General features: G+C 30.2%; 1 protein-coding gene across 2 annotated transcripts; it reads right to left on the bottom strand.

Annotated features, from left to right (window-relative positions):
• Positions 1–2,383: 2,383 nt before the first annotated feature.
• On the bottom strand, positions 2,384–7,629 carry LOC145009001 (nucleobase-ascorbate transporter 6-like). Of its 2 annotated transcripts, XM_078967652.1 has the most exons (14): positions 7,333–7,629; positions 6,948–7,247; positions 6,138–6,235; positions 5,869–6,045; positions 4,792–4,968; positions 4,634–4,693; positions 4,365–4,549; positions 4,160–4,256; positions 3,549–3,635; positions 3,397–3,455; positions 3,224–3,315; positions 3,061–3,138; positions 2,795–2,955; positions 2,384–2,690 (listed from the first exon to the last, which is right to left on the bottom strand). In XM_078967652.1, exons 2-14 carry the CDS (start codon positions 7,057–7,059, stop codon positions 2,472–2,474), a joined length of 1,602 nt encoding a protein of 533 aa, XP_078823778.1. In that variant the 5' UTR covers positions 7,060–7,247; positions 7,333–7,629; the 3' UTR covers positions 2,384–2,471. The 2 variants fall into 2 exon arrangements, with proteins under 2 accessions (XP_078823778.1, XP_078823776.1); XM_078967650.1 differs by having other exon boundaries at positions 6,948–7,629.
• Between the last annotated feature and the right edge of the window lie 1,801 nt (positions 7,630–9,430).

Here is a 9,430-nt window from a genome sequence, read left to right as displayed (position 1 = left end):
ATTTCACAAAGATAAAATATCTGATATCTTTTCTAAATCTTCTTCTCCATCAAGTTTCTTTACGTATGTTGTTTTAGTTTGTTTTAAATTATCATAATCACGTTGAATTGATAACATATACTAGTTTAAAACCCGTGGGAACCACGGTTATAAAATGAATTAAATTTTTATAGTAAAAACTCAAAATTATTAATCAATTATTTTAAATAAATTATTAATTAAGAGATGTTTTTATTAGTTATATGAAATTATAATCGTTGATTCAAATAAATATGTAAAATTAATTTTAAATATATATTAGACATTTTTTATTTATGAATTAACGAAAACAATAATATCAAATTTAAATTTAAAATTTAAAATAGAGAATAAATACATTGACAAATAGCATCACATTAATGATGATGTTTAATAAATTTAAAATAGAGAACTAATAGATTAACAAGTGACAACACATTAATTAAGGGGTCTAATATGATGATACATGGCAAAAGAACTACTCATATATATATATATATATATATATATATATATATATATATATATATATATATATATATATATATATATATATATATATATATATATATATATATATATATATATATATATATATATGCATTTTTCAAAATTCTTAAGCCATCTATTCGGTCACTTCTATTCCAAATATATATAATAATATACCCACATTAAGCAAAGTTTTGAGATTTTAGGTAAATCATTGTAAAGCCCATGTGAGGTGTTGGGTTCACATATTGAATTTAGAAAAGGACTATATGTGGTTCAAATATGACCTTTGTATGGGACTATAATTGTGTTGTGGGGACGACGATCAAAGTGAGTCCTTGAGAAATATCTCATCATATAGAGTAATTTGGGTATGAGGCTAGATAGGCTTATAAGATATTTATATGAGTAATATATATATATATATATATATATATATATATATATATATATATATATATATATATATATATATATATATATATATATATATATATATATATATATAGAGAGAGAGAGAGAGAGAGAGAGAGAGAGAGAGTGAGAGAGAGAAAAGAGAGAGAGAGAGAGAGAGAGAGAGAGAGAGAGAGAGAGAGAGAGAGAGATGTTCATTATCAAACCAAATAACATTGGCTAACCATGAACCAATGTATTAACCATTAGATCAATTGATTAGGGACTTAGAAAAAAGCTGATATATTTGAATATATTAATAAATTTAAAACAATTGGTGTATGTTTAAGGGTATGATGAGTATTTTATCAGCTTTAGATTTGAAATAAAACTGATATAATGGGTTTGTTTCGGTAAAACATTTTGAAAGTAAAAGAGGCAATAAAGCTTGTTACTGTCTTTTAGTACTAATTTAAATCATTATTTGTTTCAAATGCTAGTCTAAATATGATACAAAATTGAAAATTGAATATACTAATATGTTTTTACAATTAAGTTTTTTTTGTCTATCTTTCATTACATGAAATTGTTTCAACTTTTAATTACATGAAACTACAATGACACTCTGTGACAGAAACTGTGTTTTTCATTATACGTGGACCATTTTGTAGTTTTCTCAAAATAAAATGAACAATAAAAATAAAAAAGCACTAAAAAAATTGTCGTTTTATATATGGTCCCTCTCTAACGATATTATCTCGGCTTAATATGGTCCTTTAATGACGATGCTATCCCCGGAAGCAAAAAACATAACAATAAAGATACAGTATAAATAAGAAATGAAAATCTTGACCAAATCCATAAACCCAACAAAAAATAGGGTAAATTTTATAAATTGTTTTAGAATGGCTAACATACCTCCTCTATTCCACTTCAAAACTACACATCTATCCACTATAAGATTTAAACCCTCAACCTTTTAGAAAAGTAACACATTTTCAAACACTTAGATACCGTTAGCCAAGAGTCATTTGGTTGTAATTTACTATTTAAGTATAAAAAAATAAGTATATATAATTTGATATATGTAGTACTAATCAATTTTCATCAATTTTCCTCAACTAGCATTAAAGAGTCTCCCTTCTCTACGCAAAGATACCATTATGGTTCATGGAGGATGAAAAATTAATTGTTTTTTTTTCGTTCTAGATTGGTATTTCTTGATGGTATATTAATTTGAAAACCGACACATCAGACATCAGTTGTATTAGGGATTAAAAGTATTCTAAGTATAATAATTAGGGTAACATGTCTTAATCAATCTATTTACTTGTCTTTTGTTCCCTAGTTACATTTTATAGCACAAAAATTTCTTCTCCAAGGTGGTTTTTTAGAGTCTTGAAAAAAACCAATGAAATTCAAGAAAGCAAGGAATGCCTAAAAAGTTTGGACTTTTTGTAAGATGGGCACCATAGGCCAAAAGTTGATCAAGATTTAAAGATAGAATATGCATAAATATCAAATATTCAAAACAATGCACTATGCAAAAGTAACAAGATCCCATCTTTCAATCAAACCGAAGGGAAAAACTTGTTGAGATTAAAGGGCAATGAGTAAAATTCTTCACTCCTTGTATCCGTCTTGAAAGATCTATATTTGTCCCACCAATGCATCCCTCTATCCTTCCTTGTTGCAGCATCTTTCTGCCTTAACGTTACATCTAGCAACATGGCCAATAATCCACCCACAAATGCTTCCGAAGAGAAAGGCACATTTATCATATCATTCCACTAAAGAAAGAAAAGGAATAAAAAGGGTTCTCATTAGTGTAAGTTTGACTTTTTGTGGTCAAAATCGGTACATCTCAAATTAAAATTCGATGAACACTTCTTACCCATCTGGCTTTCGTGTGGACAGGACCATAACCCTTTATCGCAGTGTACTCATTGAAGTATTGTGGTATCGATAACCCCATAAAGATCGAGAATCCAAGAATGAATTTTACTCTGAAACTGTTCAAATTACAAAATTGGAGAAATCCAAGACCTGCTGAGCCTGTTTTCATTCAAAGATTTCAAGAAAATAATCACCAGATTAACAGATTAGCAGAAATTTTAACCTAAACTGCAACTCGAAAATGCTTTAACGTTTAATGCGTACCAACATAGGCGAAGAACAGACAATACAATGCTGCGACAATCGGCGCGGGAATCGATGCGAATACAGCCCCAAATTTTCCTGCAAATCGAGTTCAGTCATCAAGAAATTAAGAAACAGAAAGATGAATCGAATGCTTATGTAGAATAACGAATTTGATTATTACCAAGAACAGAGAAGAATATCATGAAGCCAGCAGAAATCTGGACAACCCTTCTGCTACCAACGCGTGTTAAGCCAAGTAAACCAGCATTTTCGCTGTAATAGATTTGATTTTAAGAATGTTGCAAAGAAATTTTGACAATTTTATCAATTAAACTGTAATAAGTTTAAGCTTACACTGATACGGCTGAACCATTTCCTGTTCCAAAGATTCCAGAAAACAAAATGCCGACTCCCTTCAAAACGAAAAAAGATAAAGAATCAGTCGAAATCAAGGATGGAATTGGGTGGTGGAGTGGCGGAGCTACGGCGAATTAGTATTCCGGTACCTGCCAACCAATGCCGCGGCTAAGAACCGAAGGCGGCATAGGCGTTGCACTCGCGTATCTAGCAACTGCAATGAACGCGCCAGTAGACTGTTTTGAAAAATCCAAAAAAGAATCCATTAAAATAGGAATAAGATGAAGAGTAAATTACACGTATGGTCCTTATGGTTTGGATTACTTTGCAGATTTGGTCACTAATTTATAAATACTATTTTTCCTTTAATTTTTTAATTTATTTAAATAAAATGGGATAGGTAAGTAAGATAAGGTGAGATGAAAATATAGTTGGGATGTGTTTATTTAAATAAATTAAAAATTCAATGGCAAAATAATCTTTTTAGATAAGATAGGGACCAAATGCACAACAAAATCAAACACTAACGATTTTCCATGTTAAAAAAATAAATTAGAAACAAAAGCGTACAAATTACCCCAAACCATATCACCTATTTTTGTAATTTACTCTAAAATGAATATTTCTTATCGTATGTAAATACAAGGTATAGTTTAAATGAATAAATTAGACTTCTGAAAAATCCAAACACTAAATTTAGCTCATAAAAGAAAATGTAAACAACCTCGACATTTAGCTCATAAAAGAAAATGTAAACAACCTCGACAAGAGACACGAATGAAGCAGCCATCATAGCAAAAGCTTCTCCAGCATCAAATGTTGGAGCTCCCCATTGAAACGGATAAGGAACTCGTATCCTTTTTATAAAAATAAAAAATAAAAAATAAAAAAAAATAACATTTTTTAAACAATTTGATGAATTTAAGAATTCATAAACAAAATTCGATGAAAAAAAGATTGTATACCAAGGAGCAGCGCCTATGATTCCAGCACGATCGGTTCTACAACTGTATTGAGTTGTGTCAGATTTGTTCTTGTAGGCCCCACCAACAGTGAGTAAATGAGCATATATCCACACAATCACCACAGAAAATAAGACAGCAAATCGATCAAATATATGACTCTTTCCACTCATAAGATGTGGTATATACTGCAATAAAAACATCGTTGTAGTTTAACACAATAGCATTCTAATTTCATTTTTTTCTTATTAAAACGTTTTATTAGTAAATACCTGTGAGAAAATCAGCAGAAATACGATTTGGGGAAGTCCAATCTCGATACATTTAGCAACCTAAAGAAAATGATACAAGTAAGTATATAAAACTAAACGGAAGAAAAAGAAGATGTTATAATTTATAAAAAGTGAGATGTTATGAAGTTGTATTATACCAAGGGAAAGCCAAACTCGTATAGCCCATATCCAGTTAGAGCAACGAGTGGAACTGCTGACAATGGACTCATGAACCTTGTGATATTGCGCCAAAGTCCACTAAAACCAAGCACGATTTGAAGAGTTGAGGCCACAATAAGAGCACCTTGTGTCCCTCTCATAATTCTCTCAAATTTCTATATAATCATCAAGAAATTGGGATGAAATTGGCTTAAATCTTGAATATAAACCCTACTTATAGACCCCATTTGTTATTCATGACAAATGTAACGAGTCAGAAGAACAAAAATTGCAACTTTTCGTCCCATCAAAAAAAATAGAACAAAAGTTGTTATCTTTTGCCCTACCAAAAAAAAAAGTGGGACAAAACATACAACTTTTTTACTCTAGTTGATGTTAATAGGTCTAAAATAGCACATTTTTATCCCACAAAAAATGTGACAAAAATTGCATATTTTTATCTCACCCAAAAAAGTGAAACAGGTAGTTACTACCTGAGTTGATGTCAGATGGACAAAAATTGCAGCACTTTGTCTCACCCAAAAAAGATGGGACGCTTAAGAAAATATGAGACAAAAATAACAACTTTTTGTCCCGCCATAAAAATGAGACAAAAATTGCAGTTTTTTGTCCCACCCAAAAAACTTGGATAGGTACCACCTGAATTGACAAAAATCACAGCATTTTGTCCCACCCAAAAAGATAGGACACCTAAAAAATATGAGATAAAAATTGCAGTTTTTTATCCCACCCACAAAGATGGGTCAGATAGTTACTACTATTAGAATAATAACTACCTGAGTTGATATCAGATGGATAAAAAGTTGCAGCATTTTATCCCACCCACAAAGGTGGGTCAGGTAGTTACTACTATTAGAATAATAACTACCTAAGTTGATGTCAGATGGACAAAAATTGCAGCATTTTGTCCCACTCAAAATTATAGAGACAATAATAGGTAGAAGTCGGTTGGACAAAAGTTATAGCTTTTTGTAAAACATAAAAATATTTTTTTATGTGTAAAAGATGTAAATGCCTTTATTAAATCTTAAATCTTGAATAAGGTTTAGTTTTACCTCTTGAGGATCGAGAATGTCGGTATATCGAGCAGCCAAGATGATTGAAATGGTTGTAGGGATGAAAGTAAAGGAGCCTCCAATGACAGCTGGCAACCGAGTTCCAAAAAGTGTTTGTGTTAATGTGTTGATGCCAGCAACAAAGAGTAGTGTCTGAATCATTTTGGCTTTTTCTTCCTAAAACAAACAAAACCCATGTATCCAATCAAGTTATCGACTAAAAATAAAAAAAACCAACATTGTAGTTGAGATCTTGTGAAATGACTTACATGCCCTCCACCCATTTGAGGAACGAGAGTAGTGGGAATCAGAACGGTTGTTCCAAGCATCACAAGATAATGCTGAAAACCTAAAAGTATTGCCTCGGCTGTTGCAAAATCAAAAAAACGTCAATTAACAATAAGAAAGTGAAGGATCAAGACTGATTAGATAGGGGCATTTTGGTAATTTTATGTGAACAAGATTTCTATCTTGGAAAATAATTCGACTTTTATCTCAAGAGGGTTTTCTTTGTTAACTAGAAAATTTTAAAATAAAAACACAAAAATCATTTCGTGATAATTAATAGTTAATTACTTAATTTTCACACAAATGAGCACTTAAAATACACAAAACCATAAATTTTATCAAAACACACACACGCACAATAAAACACATAATGATTGAGTTTAAAGTTTTAACCATCATTCTTCGTTTTACATTAAAATTAATTTTATTGTTTTTTAAACACTGATTTTGCAAGAACGTTCAACTTTGTTGAAGTTATGATCTATCAATCTAGCTTTTCTTTTCCTCCATAATCAGTCATCCTTGCAAGTTAACAAATTTTACTTTGAAAGCAATATAAATAATAATAAAAAAATGTAATCATGATCCAAATTTTACATGGTTTTGTAATTTCGTTTTTGCACAACTCATTCGGAATGTTTACACATAAGGGTATTTACTGATCAAACCCCACATGAGATAACACAAAAAATGCTAGAAACCCATGAGAAAAATGAGAAAAAACATTACGAATAAAAAGATAAGTATGTGTTTGAAGAAGAAGAAGAAGAAGAAACAGAGCAAAAACTTACGCCATGGAGGTGGACTTGTTATGCAATAAGAAACATTAGGAAGCTGATCTTTAGCAGGATGCGGCTGCAACTCCTCTTGTTTAGGCGGTGGCGCTTGCCCTCCTCCGGCCATGTCTGTCGTCTAAAATCTTTTTCTTATGAATCCAAAAAAAAAAAAACCCACAAATTTCGACACGATATAACCTTGATTTCAACAATATGACACAAAATCTTGAAAAGGGTATCACTCAATCCCCATAACCTGTTGTTTCCTATCTAAAAAGCATAAATAAACGGATCACAATACCACGACGCAAATTCCTGTGGAAAAAATGTAAACTTTTTCTTGTGAAATCTTGATTGTACACAATGTGATGACACAAAAGATTAAAGAATGAACACCCACTTGATAGAACTCTTCAAGAAAACATGGTGGAACTGGTTTTGATAATTTTTATAGGAAAAAAGGGAAAAGGGGTGTGAAACAGAGTTAAGAAATAAAGAAAGATGAGAGTAAGGAACCAAAGAAAATCAAAATACCATCTTTATGAGGAATATTTTGGTTCTTTTTTGAATTCAATTGGTTTAGGGTTTTGAGAGTGTTTTACTTTTGATTCTTTAGAGTAAAGAAAAAGTTGTAAAGCATCTCTCTCTCTCACTCTCACTCTCTCTCTATCTTCCCCACTGCCAACTTTACTCATCTGTGCACTTTGTACAGTCATGCACAAGGAAGCCATTCAAATGGCTTTGCTTTAATGATTTGTACTGATCTTATCACCTACCTGAATAATAAATTTTCAGTAAATTAAAGACATAATTTTATGACATATCTTGTTGCATTTACATCATATAATAAGAAATGATTCCTTCGTTTGCACTCAAAGAATTCGGTTTTGTTTTGTATATGCCCAGAATCGTATGATAGGTGTGAAAATCATACATAATGGTCAATGGTATCGAATATGATGTTTCATTTATTGAGAGATAAAATGTTTGTTATCATATAACCGTTTGTGTTTTTTTAGTATGATGTTTGTTTATATTACACGTTTGAATTGTGTGTGTTTATTTATTTACTTAACAAAGTAATTTCTTAAACAGGGAAACAAATGAAAACCCATCAAGATATAAATGATGGGAGATCATTATTCCAAAAAAATGAAATTTACATTAATTTTATGATTTAGTGATGTGTACAATAATTGTAATTAGAGTGTTTGTAATTAGGGATCAAGAATGTCGCGGAGAGGCTGAGGTGCTGAGGAACGTTTGCTAGAAAAAATAATAATAATATACAAAATGACATGTAATGTGACAGAATATATATATATATATATATATATATATATATATATATATATATATATATATATATATATATATATATATATATATATATATATATATATATATCATAGTTGTATTTTATATTTCATATGGATGATTCAAATTTTTAAATAAAAGAAACATCTCATATAAATGATAGGTGTGAACTTTTATTTGACCATCATAATGGATTATGATATGTAATGGCGGAACCAAAGTCAAAGTAAAAGAGTATTCCAAAAAAAAATTTGTGTGGCCTAATTTTTTTTTTTCGGGATACTTGGGTTTCTCCGGTTCAGTTTTAAACTCAAACCTTAATTGAATCATTAGCTAACTTCAAGTTTTGTTATATAAACATGAAGTTGAAGTTTTTTTTGATAATTGAATCGATGTGGGAATCAAAATAGATATCAAATGAAACATGAAAATAACATGTAAATATAATAGACCAGATTGGTTGAATTTACATGTGTTTGATGATGTGGGATAGAATAGCTGGGAAAATAAAAATAAAAAGCAAAACTACGAACATGTAAAGAGGGAGATTTGAACATCTGCATCAATATACTACTTTGAACATCTGCATCAATATACTAACACCTTATCCAACAAACCACATGGTTGCTTGTGTTTATAAGTGAAGGGAAACATATATATACACTATATAAAACAAAATTTTGCTTAAAAAAATTACACTAACGAAAAAAAATTTGAGGGGTATCCCGGGCTCTACATTGGATCCGCCCATGAATTGATATGTTTAACAACTAATTTTCTTTTATATTGGGTTTAGGTTACTCTTTGTTATTGGATTTTTTTTTATATGTTTTAGACAAAATTGTAAAAATATCCTTGTGGTATTTTTTTTTTTTTTTTTTTTTTTTTTTTTTTTTGGTTTTGGTCCAAACCATAAGTTTTTTTGATTGATGGTCTGTTTGAGCTAGTTTCATTGCGTTTTTTGTCCCTTTGAATAGTGAAATGACTGTAATACCCTTAGGTTATTTATTATTCAATTTTTTTCATTTCTTTTTAAATCTAATACTAATATATTTATTTTAATAATTAATAAATTAAGAAGGGCCCTCTCTCTCTCTCTCTCTCGGGTACACAACACTTCTATGAAGAGTACAGGTCCTTATCTTCTTCCTTTTTTTAGTTAAGACCATCCATTTCTTTTT

This window comes from Lactuca saligna, chromosome 8 (assembly GCF_052625555.1).
Source record: "Lactuca saligna cultivar CGN05327 chromosome 8, ASM5262555v1, whole genome shotgun sequence".
NCBI classification, from domain to species: Eukaryota; Viridiplantae; Streptophyta; class Magnoliopsida; order Asterales; family Asteraceae; genus Lactuca; species Lactuca saligna.
Note: the sequence above shows the minus strand (reverse complement) of the source record. Positions and strands in the feature narration are given on the sequence as shown.

Bases quoted from the DNA above. Each gene is read 5' to 3' on its own strand.
- LOC145009001 (XM_078967650.1), bottom strand. From the start codon at position 7,059: ATGGCCGGAGGAGGGCAAGCGCCACCGCCTAAACAAGAGGAGTTGCAG. The intron at 3,316-3,396 runs GTAAGCTTAAAC...AATCTATTACAG, and splicing joins AATGGTTCAGCCGTATCAGT to CGAAAATGCTGGTTTACTTG. The intron at 3,139-3,223 runs GTAATAATCAAA...CTCGATTTGCAG, and splicing joins GATATTCTTCTCTGTTCTTG to GAAAATTTGGGGCTGTATTC.